At 43.2% G+C, this 23,999-nt stretch overlaps 1 protein-coding gene across 2 annotated transcripts in view; it reads right to left on the bottom strand.

The window, feature by feature from the left end:
* LOC130908576 (sodium channel protein type 4 subunit alpha-like) overlaps positions 1 to 23,999 on the bottom strand; it is a 123,882-nt gene that overhangs the window by 41,483 nt on the left and 58,400 nt on the right. For both annotated transcript variants that reach the window (XM_057824145.1, XM_057824144.1), the window contains exons 10-18: positions 19,501 to 19,642; positions 19,232 to 19,429; positions 18,973 to 19,143; positions 16,393 to 16,653; positions 10,597 to 10,716; positions 6,509 to 6,617; positions 6,195 to 6,433; positions 2,374 to 2,547; positions 2,149 to 2,310 (exon numbers count right to left, since the gene is read on the bottom strand). In XM_057824145.1, coding sequence (XP_057680128.1) covers positions 2,149 to 2,310; positions 2,374 to 2,547; positions 6,195 to 6,433; positions 6,509 to 6,617; positions 10,597 to 10,716; positions 16,393 to 16,653; positions 18,973 to 19,143; positions 19,232 to 19,429; positions 19,501 to 19,642 — 1,576 coding nt within the window. The remainder of the gene's footprint in view (positions 1 to 2,148; positions 2,311 to 2,373; positions 2,548 to 6,194; positions 6,434 to 6,508; positions 6,618 to 10,596; positions 10,717 to 16,392; positions 16,654 to 18,972; positions 19,144 to 19,231; positions 19,430 to 19,500; positions 19,643 to 23,999) is intronic.

Here is a 23,999-nt window from a genome sequence, read left to right as displayed (position 1 = left end):
TGACAGTTCAGACCGCCAGTCACGTTCTGAAAAAATGTGGCCCAGATCGGATTTGAACCACATACGGAAATGACTCAGATTGGATTTGAAATGGTCCACTTCTATGCAACTTGTCCCGTTCAGACAAGTTAATGCCTGACTCGAGTCGGAAAAACACGAAAAAATCAGATTCGTTCATTAAGACCTGTAGTAGGAACCTAACCTTAGACAGATGCTTTTTTGCTTCCATTTATTTACAAACTCTTGCAGTGCTTCATATTGAAGAACATCTGCAAAGGATGGGGGAGGTATTATGGACAATTATTTTTCACCCATTGTTATGGGTATACTTAAAAATGAATGAATGCAGTTGGCTCTGGAAGCTTTCCCCCCCCCTCTACAAACGTGCTGGATTGGACGTAATTATTTTTTTCCTGACATATTAGGGCAGGATGCCCCGTTTTGAACACTGGAAGTCCCGGGGCTTTTTTTGGCTATAAAGAAAGACCAGAAAGGCGTCAAATGACCCCGATACCAAACTGACTACTTGGTTTTGTCAAACAATAGACCACTCAAACAAGCAATCAAGCATACAACCTCCCTAGTCGGTGTCTTGGTTTGAAGGGGGGGTTCACTCTGGATAGCTGCAATTAGCATCTTGAATATTTGCAAATCCAGGGCTCCCTTTGCTTTGTCAAACACGGAGATGGCCAGTCGCCGTGTTCTACAATATGATTGACATGGCAACACTGAGTGCATACGTGTTTTATCAGGCATGCACCGGAAGGCAAGGGAGAAGGGTGGACTTCTTGGTGGGTCTTGCAAAGGAATAGGCTCACTCTTATGTGGGCGCAAAGAAGCAGAAGGAAAAATTGCTTCGGCAACAGCCCCAGGAAAAGGGCAAAGTGTCATATGTCACCACATAAAAAATGTTTTGTTTTTTCTTACACCTCCCCTTGTACTAGGCAAACTGCAGCTTTTGGAAGATGTAAAAAGGTTGTCCGCCCGATTGCCTACCTGAGCGGTCCACTGTCTGACAAAGCCAAGGCACTCCTGCCCTGCAAACACTCAAGATGCTCATTGGAGCAATCCAACCTGTGGTTTTGCGAGTGTGAATGGGGATAACTAATGAGGACCTCAATAATCACAAAAGATATGCTGATTAGGGTAAGATGACCCTCCTCTGGATACGAAAGGGATTTGTATCTGCTGATCCACCCTTGGTAGTTCTAAACCCTGCTAGGTGTAGCCATAGCCTAGAGTCAATGATGTTGTATGAATGAGTTATTGTGTGTGGGTTCCTCATAAAAATTAAAAAAAAAATGAGACAACTTTACTGTCAAACAATACCTCATGTGCTAATAATTTTCTCCAGAACACAATACACACAGGCACTTAACCCCTTCTTGCCAAATGTATCACATTTGATACACTAAGAATTTCATGATTTTGAGACTAATTCAGAATTTTGAAATATCTTTCCTCAAAAAAAAAAAAAAGGATGCAAATCAACTCATGCATCTGCAGGTTCCATGAGAAAAAAAAAAAGGATTTAGCAAGGGTTATAGATATTAGAGCGCTTATTACATATTATTTTTCTTTTTTACAAATTTGATAAAAATGTTTCATTAAGGCCTTATTTTTCAAATTTTGTTATTATCTGACAATTGCTTCATATTGCAGGCATTAAGGGGTTTTAAGGCACTGGTTAGCATCATCGCTAACTAGCTTAGCGCTCCATGCAAGGTAGTAACGTCTGAGCCTCAAAGAATACAATCAATTTAGTTGGCTTCATTCACTCACCTCTGACGGAGGCACACTGGGTCTAACAAAACAAAAGACAATCTAACTCTTGACACTTCCTCATTTTGATGATTCAGCAACCCAACCTGAGTGTAGCAGTGAACTCTCTCTCTCTTGCTCTAATCACTGGCGTGCCTCACATTACACCCAAACGGGAGTGGTCAGAAGCTGCCGGGAAAAATTGATCATCCAATTTGTTGGCAACCACTAAATTCATCAATTTTAATCGATTAGTTGTTGGAGCCTTATTAGGTGATTTTTTTTATTTGCAGCCTGCAGCCACCCAACTTTGGGTGCATCTCTAATAATGATGACAAAATATAAGAATAAGTTTCTATATATGGTGAAAAGTCTGACACTGGTCACCTGGTAGTTCTTTCCAAAGAGCTGCATGCCCACCACGGCGAATATGAAGACGATAATGGCCAGCACCAGGGTCAGGTTGCCCAGGGCGCCCATGGAGTTTCCGATGATCTTGATCAGCGTGTTGAGCGTTGGCCACGAGCGCGCCAGCTTGAAGACGCGCAGCTGGCGCCACGGGCGGACGGACGGTGACAATTGGCTCTTTTTAACGCGCGGCTGTTCGCTTACCAGTCGGAAGGAGCGCAGCACGCTGAGTCCCTCCACGTCGGAGAGGCCCAGCTCCATCAGGCTCAGGCACACAATGATGCTGTCAAAGATGTTCCAGCCCGTCTGGAAGTAGTAGTACGGGTCCAGGGCGATGATCTTCAGCAACATCTCCGCCGTGAAGATGCCCGAGAACACCTCCGACCCAAACGCGTCCGTGCAGTTAGATTGCACGTCATTTCACTAACTACCACAGCGCATATGAACACATCTGGGCTGGCAGCAAAAGATTTCGTAAAATACAGCGGTATGAAAAAGTATCTGAACCTTTTGGAATTTCTCACATTTCTGCATAGAATCACCATCAAATGTGATCTTTGTCAAAATCACATAGATGAAAAAACTGCTTTAACTAAAACCACCCAAAGATTGATAGCTTCTCATATCTTAATAAGGATTGTATGCAAACAATGACAGAGGTGGGAAAATAAGTTAACCATCACATTTAATATTTTATGGCCCCCCCTTTGGCAGCAATAACTTCAACCAGACGCTTCCTGTAGCTGCAGATTAGTCAGGCACATCGATCAGGACTAATCATGGCTCATTCTTCTCTACAAAACTGCTGTAGTTCAGTGAGATTCCTGGGATGTCTGGCATGAATCGCTTCATGCCACAGCATCTCAATGGGGTTCCAGTCTGGACTTTGACTTGGCCACTCCAGAACATGTATTTTCTTCTTCTGAAGTTGATTTACTTCTGTGTTTTGGATCATTGTCTTGCTGCTGCATCCATCCTCTTTTTAGTTTCAACTGTTTGACAGACGGGCTCAGGTTTTCCTGCAAAAGTTTTAAATGGATTCTTCCGTTAATGATTGCGGCGGCACGGTGGCTGAGTGGTTAGCACATCTGCCTCACAGTTCTGAGATCAAGGGTTCAATCCCGGGCTTCGGCCTTCCTGTGTGGAGTTTGCATGTTCTCCCCGTGCCTGCGTGGGTTTCCTCCGGGAACTCCGGTTTCCTCCCACATCCCAAAAACATGCATGGTAGGCTGATTGAACACTCTAAATTGTCCGTAGGTGTGAGTGTGTGCGTGAATGGTTGTGTGTCTCCTTGTGCCCTGCGATTGGCTGGCAACCAATTCAGGGTGTCCACTGCCTACTGCCCGAAGTTAGCTGGGATAGGCTCCAGCACCTCCGCGACCCTCGTGAGGAATAAGCGGCATGAATGAATGAATGAATGATTGCAAGTTGTCCAGGCCCTGCGGCAGCAAAACAGCCCCAAATATTGATGCTCCCTCCACCATGCTTCACGGTGGAGATGAGGTGTTTATGTTGATGAGCTGTTCCATTTTTCCTCCACACATGATGTTGTGTGTTACTCCCAAACAATTCAACCTGGGCCAGGTGTGTGTTTTATAGTGGGCAGGGCAGCTTTAAACCACTAATAAGTGATGGGGCACCTGACTTAAATTGTTTGGTAAAAAATGGTTTCAATTGCTCTTTAAGTCTCCTTAGGCAGATGGTTATCTTACTTGTCCCCCCCCCCCCCCCCCTTCTGTCATTGTTTGCATGCTAGCCTCATTAAAATATGAAAACTTATAAATGTTTGGGTGGTTTTAGTTCAAGCAGACACTGTTTTTACATCTGTGTGATTTTGACAAAGATTACATCATATTTGATGGTGATTTTATGCAGAAATGTGACAAATTCCAGAAGGTTCTACTTTTTTATACCACTGCATGTACCTGAGCTGTACAGTATATTTGACCTACACGCAGGGGTTCATTTTTACCGGCCCTTGTCGGAACGGCACCCGGTATTTCTCGATTTCGGCCGCGCTGCGTTCCGGGAATTATTTGTGCCGACCCACCACCTCATTGAGCGGTCTGTTGTCGTAGATTGCAGCTACAGTTGTGGAGTATTACTTTCAAAAGCAATCGTTATAGGCTCTGACCACCGGGTGTGGCTGTTGGAAAATGTAGCGTTCTATACAGTCATAGCTGTAAAAGAAAAGAAAAGAAAAAAAAAAAAAAACTGTCGCCTTTAACTCATTAGCTGCCATTGACAGCACTAAACATTTGAACTATTTGTACAGGAAGGGGGCGGGGCGAATGGATGAATAAAAAAATTAAACAATATTTTAACTTTCACCACTTTTATATATAAAAAAAAAAAAGAAGGATATCAACATTAATTCAAATTAAGAATATTTATGAATAAGAAATGAGGATTTGGACAAAGTTAAGGTCATAGGTCAAAGGTCAGAAAACGAATTTTTGCAATAATTCAAGAAAAAAATAAAGGGATTCTGAAACATATATGAGTAATATGATTTGATTTCAATTGTGATTTTGGGTCACAAGGTCAAAGGTCAAAACAGGAATTTTGCCATGGATATTATCTGAAATGGAGGCACCTCTAAACAGGTACTTAAACCTTCTCCAGGACTTGCACTTTCTGTCGTAAAAATTTCTCAAGTAAATAGACGAATCGGTACTTTTTTTTTCTCCCTTCCTAAGAGTACTTGAAGTTAAGTAGTTGCCGCTGCTTACACGTGCTCGCTCGCCGGCGCTTGTGTGAACGCTGCAAAGTTGAGAAAAACGCCGAGTCATGGTGTCAGGCTGACAGAGCGCTCAATTGTGAGGCGGATAAATCCTGTAATCCTCACAGATGTTTGCCTTGCCTTTAGCTCGCCTTTTAGCCTTTGGCGCACGTGGAAGATCATGGCAGGACACAACTGCACCGCTGACAAATGTCAACCGCTTAACTGGATCTTATGTTTTTGGGTTTTTTTTCTTTTGTCTTTCAAATGATTATCCCATCTATCCGCCACTAATTTAGAGCTGTGTATTCCCACGTCAGACCACAACTGGTCGGTTGGCACCTAAGTGGCAGTGGGTGTTTCAATTTCACTTAGCTTAAGAAGCTAATTCATAAAAGAAAGTAGCTTTGAATATTCCAAGATATTTGCAAAAGGTTAAATGTTGATGAGGAAATAAAAATCTATAAAAAATAAAGTACAAGGAGGCAGTTTTGACCCTATATGAGGCAATCAACAGCCTCCAATCCCTTTTGACCAGGAGGGGTGGATTATAGAATTACTACTGTATATTCAAGTTAGTATGCAAAAATTTGGTATTAAATGAAAAAATATTTTTTGTTTGTTTTGTAAAAAAAATATACAGGTAGTCTCCAGGTTGCAAACAAGTCCCGCGTAAATTGGAATTAACCCTTCAAGTACCCCAAAATAACTATCCAAAACGTCCAAAAGTTTTTGTTTTTTAATGATGGAGGATACACTACCCTCTGGTGGCAGCGTCGGGTCTGGCTGGACTGTCGCCTTATGACTGAGGAGCAGACTCTCGTCTGACATGGATAAAGGATAGCTGTGCTCTGGTTTGGCCGACATAAGGCTGTAAGTTGTTTCAGCTAATAAAGTGGTACCTCGATATATGATCGCTTCGACACACGACTTTTACGACATTTGACTCGCCATTTGTTTCTACATCCGCCGAAATGCTGGAAATACGATGATTTATGACACCGTCGCAATTTCATTGTTTTCCCGCAAGACAGACGCACCGCAGATTTTCTTGTGAGAGGAATCAACATGGGTTCAACCAATGTTAAAGCAGGCGGTGGAAAGAAAAGCACAGGGTTAAAAAAATATGTTCAACAAAAATAACAAAGTGCAAAATGTCTTTTTCTCTTCCCCTATTTGTGCTGTCAGCCCCCAAATACAAAGTCATACAAGTCATACCTGCACTCATTTTACTATATTTTATATACACAAACATTTTTGGAATAATCCCAAATAAAAAAATGGATTTATGGAGCAAGCCTACCAGGTTGCCGACAGTGAGCATGCCGTTGAAGTCATCCGTCATGGGGTAGTGTTCCATGGCCATGAAGAGCGTGTTGAGGACAATGCAGACGGTGATAGCCAGGTCCAGGAAGGGGTCCATCACCATCAGCTTGACCAGACGCTTGACCCGCAGCCACCAGGGGGAGCACTCCCACACCAGGTGCCGCTGGGCGAAGGCGTACCAGCACGGGTGGCATTTCTTCTGCGCCTCCTCCAGTTCTGAGCCACAAAACAAAGCGTCATTCAACTTTCTCCTCTTCCGGGGTCCGGATTTTCCGGTCCGGCCGGGCTGACCTTCCATGGCGTCCGTCAGGTGGCTGGCGGCGCTCGGCGCTCGTCCCCGCCGCTCCGAACCAGGCCGAGGGAGGTTAACCGCGCCCGGCTCCGTGCCTGACGTGGGTACCTGCGCACACGTTAGCATTCAATCGCCGTCACCACGGTAACTCCGTCACTAACACAACACTTTTCTTTCTTGTTGATGTTGACGGCCACAGACGTCCGATCCGTTTGAAGTGGGAGGCCATACGCGGAGTTTAAGGGGGGACAGGCATGGCCCCCCCGGTGGCCGAAAAGTGTCATTGCATGTAATTTGACTTTCCTATATATGATTTTAAAATTAAAGACTTTTCCGGTAAAATATTGTCTATAAAAGTTGTGAAGCAATAAAACAAAAATGAAGGAAATGATTTTTTTTTTTTTTTTTTTTTTTTTAAAATGGGTCGAAATTCTTTTTTCGAGCAATAGCACCTTAGATGGTCATTTGCTCTGGTTAGGCAAAACCACCTGAGGACCGCAGAGGCAAAAACCTAAGCTTTCAAAAGCCACAACAACTACTGAGCAAGAACCAAAGATTGAAAATGTGGACAATGAAACGCTACAGAGCACCGCCAAAATGGTGAGCGGAGTTTCAATTTGCCCCACTTAAGACACTAATTGTACAACAGAGCCACCACTGGCGGGCGTACCATATTCAATGGCTGGCGATTTTGGCGAAAATTATAGCTGTCCCAAGCAGCCTGATTTAGAATTCCCCTTAAAATAGTGGGAAACAAAAAACGCTGATTTTCAATGTATTATTATAAACATTCTTGTAAGTTTAGGGTTTCCCCTAGGATTTTTTGAAGCTGTGGTGGTGGGCTGCATCGGAGTCGGACAGCCTCACCATCTAGTACCACGGCGAATTTTTTTTTCATGCATCCCCCCCCCCCCCCCCCCCCGCCCCAAGAAGAACCATAGCAAAGATATATTTGAAGTATTTCATTAGCCACGCTAATCTCGTAGCTCTCAGCTACAGTGCATGTACAGTGGGGAAAATAAGTATTTAGTCAACCACTAAATGTGCAAGTTGTCCCAAAATATTGAAATATTGAAAATATTAGAGAGGTCTGTAATTGTCAACATTGGTAAACCTCAACCATGAGAGACAGAATGTGGAAAAAAAAAAACAGAAAATCACATTGTTTGATTTTTAAATAATTTATTTCCAAATCATGGTGGAATATAAGTATTTGGTCAATACCAAAAGTTCATCTCATTACTTTGTTATGTACCCTTTTTTGGCAATAACGGAGGCCAAACGTTTTCTGTAACTCTTCACAAGCTTTTCACACACTGTTGCTGGTATTTTGGCCCATTCCTCCATGCAGATCTCCTCTAGAGCAGTGGTGTTTTGGGGCTGTCGTTGGGCAACACGGACTTTCAACTCCCTCCACAGATCTTCTATGGGGTTGAGAGCTGGAGACTGGCTAGGCCACTCCAGGACCTTGAAATGCTTCTTACGAAGCCACTCCTTTGTTGCCGTGGCTGTGTCTTTGGGATCTTTGTCATGCTGAAAGACCCAGCCATGTCTCATCTTCAATGCCCTTGCTGACGGAAGGAGATTTTCACTCAAAATCTCTCGATACATGGCCCCATTCATTCTTTCCTTCACACAGATCAGTCGTCCTGGTCCCTTTGCAGAAAAACAGCCCCATAGCATGTTTCCACCCCCATGCTTGACAGTGGGTATGGTGCAATTCAGTATTCTTTCTCCTCCAAACACGAGAACCTGTGTTTCTACCAAAAGTTCTATTTTGGTTTCATCTGGCCATAACACTTTCTCCCAGTCCTCTTCTGGATCATCCAAATGCTCTCTAGCAAACTGCAGACGGGCCTGGACGTGTACTGACTTCAGCAGGGGGACACGTCTGGCAGTGCAGGATTTGAGTCCCTGGCGGTGCATTGTGTTACTGATAGTAGCTTTTGTTACTGTGGTCCCAGCTCTCTGTAGGTCATTCACTAGGTCCCCCCGTGTGGTTCTGGGATTTTTGCTCACCGTTCTTGTTATCATTTTGACGCCACGGGGTGAGATCTTGCTTGGAGCTCCAGATCGAGGGAGATTATCAGTGGTCTTGTATGTCTTCCATTTACTAATAATTGCTCCCACAGTTGATTTCTTTACACCAAGTGTTTAACCTATTGCAGATTCAGTCTTCCCAGCCTGGTGCAGGTCTACCATTTTGTCTCTGGTGTCCTTCGACAGCTCTTTGGTCTTGGCAATAGTGGAGTTCGGAGTGTGACTGATGTAGGTTGTGGAAAGGTGTCTTTTATACCGATAATGAGTTAAAACAGGTGCCATTAATACAGGTAATGAGTGGAGCCTCGTTAGACCTCGTTAGAAGAAGTTAGACGTCTTTGACAGCCAGAAATCTTGCTTGTTTGTTGTTGCTTTGTTTGACCAAATACTTATTTTCCACTCTAATTTGAAAAAAATTCTTTAAAAATCAAACAATGTGATTTTTTGTTGTTGTTTTTTTTTTCATATTCTGTCTTTACCCATGTTGACAATTACAGGCCTCTCTAATCTTTTCAAGTAGAAGAACTTGCACAATTGGTGGTTGACTAAATACTTATTTGCCCCACTGTACGTACAATGCATAGCTGATTACAGCTACGTTACCCTACGTAATAATATGACTTTTTTTTCTCGTGGCAAAGGTACGACTTACATCTCGTAGTGACCCAGGGGTCGGCACCTCAAAATGTTGAAAGAGCCATATTTGACCAAAAAAAAAAACAAAGTGATACAGTATGTCTGGAGCCGCAGAAAACTAAAAGCCACAAGGCTTTTAATAATTTTTCAGCTCTCTTGTTGGGGCCATGATTCTTGAGAATCCACTTGGTCCATCAGCCCTCCAAGGTGTGATCATTGCACTGTTTTTAACTGCTGACTAACGAGCAGATCTAATCTGAGGAAGGGGCCTCATTAAGGAAAGGAAATTGACTGGTGTGTTTGTATTTTCTCCTCAAAATGGAGGGATTCCATATTTTTTTTCCTCAGAATGGAGTGATTCCATATTTTTTCCCTGCACTTGCTATATAAAAGTAACATTTACCGATCACCACAATGTTTTTTATGCATTTATTTTAGTGTTTCTGAATGCTAACGTGTGGCACTTTTGAACAAATTCATTATTTTTTCAAGCTTTTTATCCAAGCGTTCTACATAATAAAATATTTTGCACTGTAAGAAAAACAATCGATACTAATCAATTGTCAAATGAACGGACAACTAGTGACTGCCAAGGGAAAAAAAAAAAACGCCGCCTCTGGTGAGCGTCTGGCGGGTCGCCACGGTAACGGACACGCGAGCAACTTCGCCCGATTTACGAGGCGACCGAAGCGTGGACGCGAGCTAACGTCGCCCGTCCTCGCTGACAGCAAGTAAGCGTGATAAACAGTCTTTGGAGACAGATGTAAATCACATTTGAAAGGATTAAACGCGCTTGGATGTTGGGAGTGCCTCATTAACTGACTGCTTGGCAGGCAGGCAGCCCTTTTCAAAAGCAGACTTCCCCAAATTGCCTCAACCGTTTCAAGAGCGAGAGAATTCTGGGTCCGCTGACAAAATCGCTAGAAGGAAGGAACAAAGAGGAGACTCTCTTCCCTGGCCAGAAAAAGCTTGGTTTCAATCTTCATCTTCGCTTTGAAACGCGCAAACTGAATGTGAAAAATTTAACGGAGTGGAATCAAATACGATCGAGAGCTCGTCCGGCATCCGCGTCGGACCATTCGCATCTCCCGGTAAAAAGGGATTGGACGTCAATGGAGTACTATAAAAAAACTCAACTTTGTAGTCTGGACTCTTTTAAAAAGTGAAAATAATACAAATCAATACAACTCCTTATGTACGCATGTATTTATTTTTGGCTTCTGTGTCCTTTGACCCCCTGAAGCACTAAACTAGCGTACGTGTGTGTGTGTGTTTACTGTTATCTGAGCTGGAAGGAGCGCGCTTGTGTGTTAAGCTCATGATATCAGAGTGCAGCTATGCAAAGTGCTGATTCATAATTCACATGTCTGAGTGTTGGAAGGATGCAGACGCTCCCATTGTTTCCACTCACGCTCTCCTCCTTGACCTTCTCCATGGTACAGGCGGGCAGCGACGGCGGCGGCGAGAGCACCCCGTTCTGCTCCATGGCCACGAAGAGCTTCCCGTTGATGTTCAGGGTGGGGTAAAATACCTGACGACACACATTAACCCTCCGCTTAGTACGTCGGGAAAGCAAGTCGCTTAAAGTGATCCTCGATCCTGATGACAAGTAATTCTTAAAAGATAAATATTAGTATGAGTTATAATAATTTGATATTAAAACCCCTCTGAATGTTTTCGTTTTAATAAAATTTGTAAAATTATTTTAAGTGATAGGTCGCCATTCTTGTTACGTCACCGGGCCGAACTTCCAGCGTGTCACTCTTAGCTAGCCCAACATGTCGTCGGTTCTGCCCTTCCAATTTGAACCAGATCAGAAAAGTGAAGAGCAGGACAGCACTGTCGGTCGTTCACAAGAGGAGCATCAAAGGCAAAATGAAAACAGGAAATACAGTACCTTATAAGAGAAGAATTGGGCAAAACTGGTGATGTACTCGATGCAAGTGCGTCTCATTGACAACGGCGCGAGAGAGTGTATGCTGTTGAGAACTCCGGTTTTTGTTGGCAGATCTTCAAGGTAAGATATTGCGTTTTCAAACTTCAGTATAATTACGTAGATTGTTAGTGTCCCGAGCTGTCGTATGCTTGACATATAGTACAAGCCAACAGTTTGACGGGAACAAATCCTGGAATCGAGTGTAATCCATGTCTTGTACATTGTAACGCGTGGTAGGTAGGATATGTGTATAAAAGTACCACAAAGGGGAGAAGCTTCCACCTATGCACATTTATTGATTCACAATATTTTCACCTTGACCACTCGTCACTCGGGAGCTCAGCGGTACGCACACATGCGTTCCCAGACGAACTCCAACATAAAAGTAAGGTGCATGTCAGAGTCACTACCGTCACTGTAGCGTGCCATAGTGCTTTACTTATTTGGTATGATTTGCGGAAAACTCCCACGAAGAATAGTCGACAAAAAAGATAGCAATAGTAATCCAAATCCGCGTTTTTTCACTCGCTCGAAGATTCAGGAATTAGACCGATCTCATGGTAATGTTGCAACCGCGATCAGGCCGTCCAATCCACAAAATAGACTGATCCGAAAAGCCGCTGTGGGACCGACAAATCCAGAAATTAGACAGATCCGAAACCAATATTGCCGCCGCGGTGGGGCCGTTGGATCCAGAAATTAGACAGATCCCTTACTTGACTGAGGATCCAGGAAAAATGTCCGGGTGCCAGTTGTAACGTGTGGTAGGTATGCACATTTATTCACAAAAAATAATTCCACCTTGACCACTCACGTCACTCCAATTGTTACCATTTGACTGGAAATTGCATCCAAAAGCAGCACATCGTGGCATTTTACTTCGCGAGTTTAGGCAGCAATCCGCAATTGTTGTATACGCTACACATTTGGAAACATTCCATTTATGTCATCACTGCGAGCCCGCAAAACATGGCGCCAACTATCGGTCAAAATATGTACTAAATATTGCCATTGATTTAACATTTTATGTGTTTCTAACAACATATTTTAGTACAAGAGAACAATTGTGGTTAATTAGAGCCTACATGTACTTAAGGTAGAGGATCACTTTAAAACGTTAGAAGCAAGAAAAGCCAAAAGTATTGGCACCCCTGCAATTCTGTCAGATGATGCTCAATTTCTCCCAGAAAATACTTTGGTAGTAATATCTTCATTTATTTTGCTTGCAATGAAAAATTACAAAAGTGAACGGGGGGAAAAAAAAAGAAATCATTATCATTTTACACAAAAATGGGCCAGACAAAAGTATTGGCACCCTCAGCCTAATACTTGGTAGCACAACCTTTAGACCAGGGTTGTCCAAACCTTTTGCAAAGGGGGCTAGATTTGGTGTGGTAAAAATGTGGGGGGCCGACCTTGGCTGACGTCCTTTACGTAGAACAATATATTTAAGCAAATTTTAGCAAACCATTTAGTGTGTCACATTTGCTGAATTATTTTTTTTCCCTCTTTCGACTCTCGGGCTGTTGCGAAATACTGCTGCTGTGACATTAAACTAGCTTCAAGTTGCTTCAATTTTTCGCTGCGTATCTTCCCTGTAATCTTGTCGTACATGTCAGCGTGTCTTGTTTGGTCATATCGCCTCACATTGAAATCTTTAAAAACAGCGACGTCTCTTTGCAAATGAGGCAGACGCAGTTATTGCGTATTTTAGTGAAGAAATAGTCTAATTTCCACCTATCCTTGAAGCGTCGGCCGTCACAGTCAACTTTCTCTTTTTTTGTTGATTGTCACCATTTTAGAAAATGCAAGTAATGGGTCACACGGAGAGCCCTTAAATACCTCCAACATGAAGCAATGATCAGAGAATCCCTAAATTTGAAAAATAAGGTCCTAATGAAACCTTTTTTGCAAATCTGTAAAAAGAAAAGTCAAAATGAATATGTAGAATAAGCGCTCTATATCTACAGTGCTGCTCGAAAGTTTGTGAACCCCACAGCGATGGTCAGATTTTTTGTAAAAAAAAACTAAAATAACCTTATTAAATGTTAAGTTATACCCAAATCCACAATACTGACATTCCAAATAATGGACTGAAACAAAAGAAATAGTTATATTGTCATTCTTTATTTAACAAAAGTGGTTGATTTAAGAAAAACTCAGATATCATGTGTGCAAAAGTATGTGAACCCCTTCAGTTAATAGGATATTGCGCCTCCTTTTGCAGAGATTACCTCAACCAAACGGTTTCTGTAGTGACTAATCAGCCTCTCACATCTACTTTGGGGGATTTTTGCCCATTCTTCCTTGCAGAACGCAGTCAGTTGAGAGAGGTTTGATGGGCGTCTGGCATGAACTGCTCGCTTCAGGTCCCGCCACAGCATTTCAATGGGATTTAGGTCAGGACTTTGACTGGGCCAGTCCAGAACACGAATCTTCTTCTTTTTCAGCCATTCCTTGGTTGTATTGCTGGAATGCTTTGGATCATTATCATGTTGCATGATCCACCTTCTGCCAAGCTTTAACTTCAAAACAGATGGCGTCAGGTTATGTTCTAGGATTTGACAATATTCCTCAGAATTCATGATTCCCTGGACTATGTGGAGTTGTCCAGGTCCTGAGGATGAAAAGCAAGCCCAGATCTTGACATTCCCACCTCCATGCTTCACTGTTGGGAGAAGGTTCTTTTGGTGGTATGCAGTGTTGACTTTTCGCCAGACATGGCGGTTTTGGTTGTGACCAAACAGTTCAATTTTGCACCTACATCAGTTGATGAAAACTCTTTTTAATTTAGTCTCGACAACACAACTGTTAAAAAAACAAACAAAAAAAAACTACTGAATTGATTGATTAGGAAATCAGGTTGAAATAATAGAAAATTCCAAAATGTTGAGGGGGTTCACAAACTTTTGAGCAGCACTGTATAATCCATGCTAAATCATGTGTTTTTTTCTTGCATCCATCACTTTTTCAAAAAGAAATGTCAAAATTCTAAACTAGTCATGAAATTTTAGTTGTATCAAATGTGATACATTTGGCAATTAAGGGTTAATGTGCTGCTGCCTTTTAGTGGGTAAATGAGGGGCAGCATTTTGTGTGTAAACTACTTCATATGCTGGTTGCAGTACTGCTGACCAATTCATTAAGCCAAACGTTATTGATTTTATGACAGAGGCTGGGGGCCGGATGAAATTTGACCACGAGCCGCATTTGGCCCCCGGGCCGGACTTTGGACATGTCTGCTTTAGACAAAACAACCACTTCCGGTATCCATCAATGAGTTTCTTCCATTGCTCTGCTGGAATTTTAGAGCATTTTTCTTTGGCCAACTGTTCCAGGTCTCAGATTTGAAGGGTGCCATTTTCAGATCTCTCCACAGGTGTTCTATGGGATTCAGGTCTGGCCGCTTTACAAGTCTCCAGTGATTTCTCTCAAACCATTTTTTGAAGTGTGTTTTGGGTCATTGTCCTGCTGGAAAAACCATGACCTCTGACGGAGACCCAACTTTCTTCCACTGGGGCCAACATTATGCTGCAAAAACGGTTGGTAGTCTTCAGACTTCATAATGCCATGCACACGGTCAAGCAGTCCAGGGCCAGAGGCAGCAAAGCAACCCCAAAATATCAGGGAACCTCTGCCACGTTTGACGTTGGGGACCGTGTTCTTTTCTTTAAAGAAAAAAAAACGTCATTGCCTCATGTCTTTTCCAGGAAACTCTTATGTTGATGCCTTTTCCCAAAAAGCCCTACTTTTGTCTCATCTGACCAGAGAACATTCTTCCAAAACGTACTCAGGTAAGTTTTGGCAAACTCCAGCCTGGCTTTTTAATGTCTCTGGGTCACAAGTAGGGTCTTCCTGGGTAGGGTCCCTTTTCATTCAGACGCTGACAGATAGTACGGGTTGATGCTGTTGTACCCTCGGACTGCGGGACAGCTTGAACTTGTTTGGATGTTAGTCGAGGTTCTTTATCCACCATCCGCACAATCTTTCGTTGAAATCTCTCTTTTCCGTCCACATCTAGGGAGGTTAGCCACAGTGCCGTGGGCTTTACACTTATGGATGACACTGCGCACGGTAGGCACAGAAACATTCAGGTCCTTGGAGATGGACTTGTCGCCTTGAAATTGCCCATGCTTCCTCACAATTTTGCTTCTCAAGTCCTCAGCCAGTTCTTTGGTCTTATTTCTTTTCTCCATACTCAAGGTGATACACGCAAGGACACAGTGCAGAGGTTGAGTCAACTTTAATCTATTTTAACTGGCTTCAAGTCTGATTTAGTTATTGCCGCCGCCTGTTATGTGCCACAGGCAAGTAAAAGGTGCTGTTAATGAAACAAATTAGAGAAGCATCACATGATTTTTCAAAGGGTGCCGATACTTTTTTCTAGCCCATTTTTGAAGTTTTGTGTAAAACGAGAAAGATTGAATTTGTTTTCCATTTTATTTTGTGTTTTTTCATTGCAAGCAAAATCAATGAAGATATTACTACCAAAGCATTTGGAATTGCAATCATTTTCTGGGAGAAATTGAGCATTATCTGACAGAATTGCAGGGGTGCCAATACTTTTGGCCAGCAGTGTATTCGGTAGCGCGAGCACTCCTTTGAACCTTTTTTTCCTTACTTATTTAACTCAATGGCTCCCATTGATGGGGCTAGACGTCCTTTCCATTTGGACATCTACTAGTATATGCCTGTCAATAAGTTAAATACCATTGGGGGGAAAAAAAAAGTCTACAGTGGTACCTCGACATACCATCGCTTCAACATATGATCTTTTCGACATCAGCTGTCAAATTTGACTTGTCATTTGTCTCGACGGATGACGACATGCTCGAATTCAGAACTTGTGCAACACAACGCGGCTACTGTTCGCTGTTGCCAACGCCAACACAACATGAAAAAATGTAAAACCTTCCCACTGTTCCGCACCAACAGTAGCTCACTCTGTCGTCAGTCACATGTGCATTCAGGAACAGCATGCAAAACACAACCGCCACATTGGAACCAGATTTGTTACATTATTATTATTCCAATTTCAGGTCCTGGAACAAATTAAATACGTATTTAAAGGTACCACTGTATTTAGGTTTCAATGAACATTGTAATTATTTATCATCATATCAGTCGATACACATATCCTGCAAGTGTGATAGTAATCCCTTTAGTCTGAATTCTTTTCCTGACATTTGTGACCTTTCGTAGGCAAAACCTGCAGGCATAGCTCGTTAAATCAGTATGGTCACGTTGCGATTTTTTTTTTTTCGCCGCTACCTGCGAGTTCCTGCTGGCGTTGCTGTAGGTGCTGGGTCGGCGTTTGGGCCAAGGTTGGGCCAGGATCCCGGCGAAGGTGCCGCCGCTGTACGTGCGACCGCCGGCGCCGGCCTCCGCCACGTCGCCCGGCACGCTGTACTCGTCGTCGGCCATCTCGGCCTCCGAGCCGCGGCTCCTCAGGCGGAAGTTGAAGATGGACGACACCTGGCTGCTCCGACGGGTTCTGGTGGAGAAAGAGCGAGCCAGCAGGGGGTGGAGGGCCTGGAACGGAAGGTGGGACACGGTCACCTCCTCGCCAGACCAGGGCTGCAGACTGTCGGGGATCATTAAAGGGGGGAATGAAGGGAATAGTATCTTTTTTCATATTTACCGATCAACTGTTTGTATTTCTCCAACACACTCAATATAAAATAAATATACCATAGTTTAAGGCAAACAAGCAGAATATAGGACATAAGAGATGCATGACGCCTTCTTATCACGGAAGCCCGACGTGTGTCATGCAGCTGACTGAGCAAGAGACAGACACAGACTACCAGGTGATAGGCAAGACATCTACAAGCCCACGTCTCCACGTCAGTTCTTCCGGACAGTCCAGAACAAATGGCGGAACATCCTGTCCCAACACAAGGAACACCGGAGAACACCTGATATACTACTGATAACACTCTAAGAGCCCATTTGACGCTAAGGCGGGCAAAATCTCCCACTGCGGTTGCCCCAGTAACGGTGACTCAGCAACAGTTGCCACGTTTACATGGAGCCAAATATTCCAATTACAATCGGAATATTTGTTCAAACCGAATAAATGTGTTCCATATAAACACCTCATTCGGAATGAACAGGCCCAAACCGAATGGAATTTCATTCCGATTCACAGGGGTGGAATATTCCTTTTCCCAAACCGATTAGAAGTAAAATTATATCATGTAAACAGGGAAGCGGAATGGTGTCTGGTTGCGTTCTTTCTGCGCATGCTCCGTACTGACGTCGTGGTGACGTCACTTGGTGACGTAAGTAACGTCACTTGCAACATGGCTTCCAAGCACACGCACAGCGCACCCACACAACTTTTTAAATGAACGGCGTATCATTCTGAAGTTTTGCTTCCACTCAAAAAGTTAAAACAGCAGCTGATCTGACGATCGATCTCCATGTTTTGCAACGTGACGCTTTGTTTTGATTAATCTGCACATGTCAGACGGCAGTTGTCAAACGCCCTTTCGGAATAAAGGCAGTCACATGTAAACGCTGGATCGGAATAGATGAAGTGACATGTAAACAGCTGATGTGAAATTTCCATTCGGAATGATTTGAATCGGTATGAATAAAAGTCAGCATGTAAACGTGGCTAGTGACGCACGAACTAAACAGCCCAAACTGCGATAGAAGATTATCCTAAACACACCCATCTTGCTGCCCACGGCCCACCCCGCGAGAGCCTTCAAAAGGCAATGTTTAACTAAGCATTATAATTTTTTCTCGGGAACTTTTTGATGACTTGTGATATGGTGACCTTGGATCCTCGCCTGGGCCCCTCTGTGCTGTAGGATTGCTGTCAACCTAAATAAATTGTCAAATTGTGCTGAGAAGCCTTTTTCCAGCTTTGAAAATGGAGCCAGCACAAGGGGTTTGGACTAAGGTGAACGCGTGGAGTTTGGCATTTTGGCCGGATTGTCGTGTCTCGCCGGCCCGGGTCGTTGGATCTGTGCCAGCGCGGGTCCGGCAATCTGGATAAAGGATCGGATTCCTTCATAATGTAACAAGCTCGTTTGCCAGGGGAAAATACAACAGAACAAGGTGGACGATATGTGTTGTGCGAAGCGGTCGCTGCTTGGCTAGCGGCGGCGGCCGCCCCTCCCGTCTCGATGCCGAGCAAATTGAAGCATATAAAAAAATATATCGAGGAAAATCAAACCACAAAACTGAATCGCGTGGTACCCCAAGTCACACGGGCGCAAAGTCACTTTCACTTTCGTGACATTTTGGACTGTCAAATTGTCGCCACTTCCAGGGGAGCGAGACTCACGAAACTGGTCCGCCTCTCTCGGCCACCGCTACGCAAATGTCGTCTTGCATGCTTTCCGCTTCCAGGAAATATAAGCGGTGCCACACCATGTTTCTATTTGATATTTTTCCAGTGTTGAGTGTGCAACGATTTTAACATCCCAAGTAATAATATTAAATTAAAACTCTTGACTATCTAAAGATATCTATTTTTTAAACTTCTTTTTCATACATATATAAACAGTACTTATTTTTGGTCATGAATGGGACACTCTGCATCCATGTTACAGCTGGATCTCCTGAAAAAAAAATTCCCATGTTAACCTACTTTGTAAGCAGTATACCGGTTGATGTCAAAACTGATAGAGAATAACATATGGATTCATAAGTTTGTACTTTTATGCATTTATTATGGAAGTACAGGAAAATTTTGCATGCCGTTTAATAGCTTGCGCCCCCTAAAATTTGAAGTTTGTGGCCACTGTGCCTAACCCTAAACCCTAAACCCAAACCCTAACCCTAAAAAATGCTAGTATGAAACCCTGCAGACAGTCTTCTCGCCGCAGTCCTCACCTTGGAGCTCTCTTTGCCGTCCGGCTGCAGCAGCTTCTCCTCCGACAGGTTGGCCTCCACGTCGCCCGCGGCCACCAGCGCCCGACTGCGCCGTCGCTCCTCCCGAAGGTCCGAGGGAGACGCTTCCGGGGACGGCGGCGAGTCCGAGTCCGGGGCTTTCAGGGCGGCCGCCTGGAGTGAGGGACGGCGGGAGAAACAAAGGGAAGAAGGAAAGATCGTCAGACGCCGGCGGCCATTTGACACCAAAGTCGAGACCCACCTGCTGCTCCTTCTTGAGGCGCTCGACGGCCAGCTGAAACTCGCGTTCTTTCTGACAGGCCTCGGCGATGGTGGCCTGGTTCTGCTCCTCGTAGGCCATGGCCACCACGGCCAGGATCAGGTTGACCAGGTAAAAGGAGCCCAGGAAGATGACCACCACGAAGAACACCATGTAGGTCTTTCCGGCCGAGCGCAGCGTCTGCACGAGCGCGGCCAGCCGGCGGTGAGCCGCGAGCTAGGCGGGGAGGGAGGGAGGCAGCCCGACGGTACCTGGTGGTAGAGGTTCTCCCAGTAGTCTTGAGTCATGAGGCGGAAGAGCGACAGGAAGGCCCAGCCGAAGGTGTCGAAACTGGTGTAGCCGTAGTTGGGGTTGCGGCCCGCCTTCAGGCACTCGAAACCATCCGGGCACTTCCTGACACGTCAACGTTTGCCATTCAAATCATCCGCATCGCACTTATAGGATATGAAATGTCGGCGAGCGAGCAGTGGACCGACTCCACTAAAACGCCGACAAATGTGGATGGATTTTCAAACGCTTTGTTTTTTAACAAACTATAATAACGTGGCTATGATTCAGACAGGAAGTTGGTGGGGGGGGGGTGTTAAAAAAAATATATATTAGGGCTGTCAAAATTATCGCGTTAACCGGCGGTAATTAATTTTTTAAATTAATCACGTTAAAATATTTGACGCAATTAACGCACATGCCCCGCTCAGATTAAAATGACTGCAGTGTAATGTCCGCTTGTTACTTGTTTTCTGTTGTTTGGCGCCCTCTGCTGGCGCTTGGGGTCGAAATTATTTTATGGGTATGGGGAGTGAGCGCGGTGTAATTATTGACATCAACAATGGCGAGCTACTAGTTTATTTTTTGATTGAAAATTTTAATAAAACGAAAACATTAAGAGGAGAAGAATTTCTATAACTTGTACTAACATTTATCTTCTAAGAATTTAGAAAGTTTTTCTATCCATGGACCGCTTTAAGAGAATGTTAATAATGTTAATGCCATCTTGTTGATTTATTGTTATAATAAATACAGTACTGATGTACCGTATGTTGAATGTATGTATCCGTCTTGTGTCTTATCTTACCATTCCAACAATAATTTACAGAAAAATATGGCATATTTTATAGATGGTTTGAATTGTGATTAATTACGATTAATTTTTAAGCTGTAATTAATTCGATTAAAAATGTGAATCGTTTGACAGCCCTAAAATATATATATATATATATATATATATATATATCTGTAGTTTTCAGATTATAAGTGGCACCAGCCATAAAATGCCCAACAAAGAGGTAAAAAAACATAAGTCGCACCTGAGTATAAGTCACATTTTGGGGGGAAATTCACTTAAAACAAAATCCAACACATAGAACAGATATGTCATCTTGAAAGGACATTTAAAATAAAAACACAACAGAGAAGAACATGCTGAATAAGTGTACAGTATAATGTTATATGATGGCAGTCTTACACGAGCCACTCCCAGTGTGTCGGTGTCATTTTTTTTTTCTTTTGTCGGTCTGCATTGGCGTGTTTTGACAGATGACGCGTGGTCGCGATGACATTCAAAGGGAAGGCCACTAGCCTTAGCATGCGTCGACCCCGGTATTTTTCTCTAACCAATAGGAGCCGTGCACACTCACACAGAGAAAGTGGGCGGACAGCCGCCCGCCCTCTCCAATCAGTGTGCTCGTTAGGCTCATTAGCGCCGCCCACGTGCGTCAGCGCCAGACGTAACGTGCCGACTAAATTGGAAATGGGAAAAAAAATCCGAGCAAAGCCAAGAGGCGGGGGCCCTACCGACCGCTGCCATTCCAAACGCTTCAATGTGAGGACAAAAGCGTAGTGGTGCAAGTAACCGGCTTTATAATAAATTCTCCGAGAACTCTTTCACTTGTTGTTGTTGTAAAAGTGGCATCGGCCAATGAGAGGGAAGCGAACGCAACCGATGCTGCGCTGAGGCCTGCCGGTAACGTGCAGTCCTTCTTTTTAATGCGAGAATAAAAAGCTCAGCGGCAATCAATGCAAATGGACTTTTTGCAGCGTGCGCTACTAATGCAATCACCACAACATACCAGCCCATCGCAATACGACAAATGCCACTCATCGCTCAGCTGCCGTCTTGACAGCGAGTAAACCGGCAATCAGCCATTTGAAGTATTATTTGGGAAGGACTTGACTCATATAGAAATCACGTCATTTACGGTAATATGACTCGAGGCTGGACTTTTTTTGACAATGCACACAAAGACTCGAGGACAGATAGGCTCTGTGGGAAGGTAAAACTGGACAGCACCAGAGCATATTTCACAAGGAGGATACAAAATGTTTATAAGACAATATATGGAGATCCAACTAAATGGAAGAAGGATAATCTTGAGGTTTTACCAGCTTCGATAGTAATAGTAGCTATGTTTTGAATTGGGTCTTAAAAAAGGTTAAAAATGGCTGCCATATTTTTGTGTATGTCTGGAGAGGGCCATTCACAACATTTCTGAAACCATTCTGAAGTTGATCGACTTCTGTGCTTTGCAACACTGTCTTGTTGCAGCATCCATCCTCTTTTTAGCTTTAACTGTCCGACAGACTGCCTCAGGATTTCCCTCAAAACATCCCGATAAACTTTTGAATTCATTCTTCCATTAATGATTGCAAGTTGTCCGGGCCCTCAGGTAGCAAAACAGCCCCAAATCATCATGCTCCCTCTACCACGGTGGGGATGAGGTGTTGATGTTGGTGAGCTGTTCCATTTTTCCTCCACACATTCATTTGTGTGTTACTCCCAAACAATTTCACTTTGGTTTCATCAGTCCACAAAATATTTTGCCAAAACTTCTGTGGCGTGTCCAAGTGCCTTTATGTGAACATTAAACAAGCAACAATGTTTTTTTTTTTTTTTAGACAGCAGTGGCTTCCTCCGTTGTGTCCTCCCATGAACACTATTCTCGGCCATAGTTTTACATATAGTTGATGTGTGCACAGAGATATTGGACTGTGCCAGTGATTTCAGTAAGTCTTTAGCAGACACTCTAGGGTACATTTTTACCTATCTGAATATTCTGCGCTGAACTCTAGGCGTCCTCTTTGGTGGACGGCCACTCCTTGGGAGAGAAGCAACGGTGCCAAACTCTCTCCATTTGTAGACCACTTGAATGTCGATGGATGAACATCCAGACTTTTAGAGATGGTTTTGTATCCTTTCCCAACTTTGTACACATCAACAATCCTTCATCGCAGGTTTTCAGACAGCTCTTTTGACAGAGCCATGTTGCACATCAGACAATGTTTCTCAACAAGACAATTCTTACCAGATGTGTGTTTTATTGCTGGCAGGGCAGCTTTAAACCACTCATTAGTGATGGGGCACACACCTCACTAAAATTGGTTTCAATTCACTTACTTATTTTTCCCCCTTGTGTCATTGTTTACATGCTATCCTCATTAAATTATGAAAACATATGCAAGTTTGGGTAGTTCTAGTTAAAGCAGACGCTGTATTTACATCTGTGCGATTTTGACAAAGATCAGATCACATTTGATGGTGATTTTATGCAGAAATCTGAGAAATTCCAAAAGGTTCAGATACTTTTTTTATACCAATGTATAATGCTAATGTTTACCATTTTGACTACGAGGTCAGGCGGCGATCTTTAGATCAAATCAACAAATAGTAATAAGTAGGGCTGTCAAAATTATCGCGTTAATGGGCAGTAATGAATTTTTTAAATTAATCACGTTAAAATATTTGACGCAATTAACACACATGCCCCGCTCAAACAGATTAAAATGACAGCACAGTGCAATGCCAACTTGTTATTTGTGTTTTTTGGAGTTTTGTCGCCCTCTGCTGGCGCTTGGGTGCGACTGATTTTATGGGCTTAAGCACCCATGAGCACTGTGTAATTATTGACATCAACAATGCGGGCTACTAGTTTATTTTTTGATTGAAAATTTTACAAATTTTATTAAAATGAAAAGATTAAGAGGGATTTTAATATAAAATGTCTATAACTTGTACTAGCATTTATCTTTTAAGAATTTAGAAAGTTTTTCTATCCAAGGATCGCTTTAAGAGAATGTTAATAATGTTAATGCCATCTTGTTGATTTATTGTTAAAATAAATACAGTCCTTATGTACCACATGTTGAATATATATATGCATCCTGTGTCTTATCTTTCCATTCCAACAATAATTTACAGAAAAATATGGCATATTTTATAGATGGTTTGAATTGCGATGAATTACGATTAATTAATTTTTAAGCTGTAATTAACTCGATGAAAAATTTTAATCGTTTGACATCCCAAGTAATAAGTCATTACTATTAATGCCATTTTCTTGACTATGATTCAACTACCACAATAGTCGTTTGTCCATTAACTATTAACTGATGGATGAGTCAAGTCAGCAGCCACCTAAGCTTTTCTCACAAAGTTTGTTGTGCTGGCTGAGTGTGGAAAATCAAAAAAATATATATTTGGGAGGGTGGAGGGGGGGGGACTTGAGTAACAAGAGACTTCAGGGAAATGTGTGCGCGCGTGTGTGTTCAGCTGCCATTCCATTTGCCACACAAACACACACACCTTCAATTATAACATTCAGGTAAACTGAAGCTTGGGAGGAAGCCAGTACTTAGCGTCACCATGGCAACCGTATCCCTGTGCCGGTTGCCGGGGGAGATTGTTTTGTGCCACCTCTGTTGGGAGAAGAGTGTGCGTCCGTGCGTGCGTGCGTGTGCGCTGGTGTGCACACAG

This window comes from Corythoichthys intestinalis, chromosome 20, assembly GCF_030265065.1.
Source record: "Corythoichthys intestinalis isolate RoL2023-P3 chromosome 20, ASM3026506v1, whole genome shotgun sequence".
Taxonomy (NCBI): domain Eukaryota; kingdom Metazoa; phylum Chordata; class Actinopteri; order Syngnathiformes; family Syngnathidae; genus Corythoichthys; species Corythoichthys intestinalis.
The sequence above is the reverse complement of the archived record's forward strand: the minus strand, read 5'-3'. Positions and strand labels throughout refer to the sequence as shown.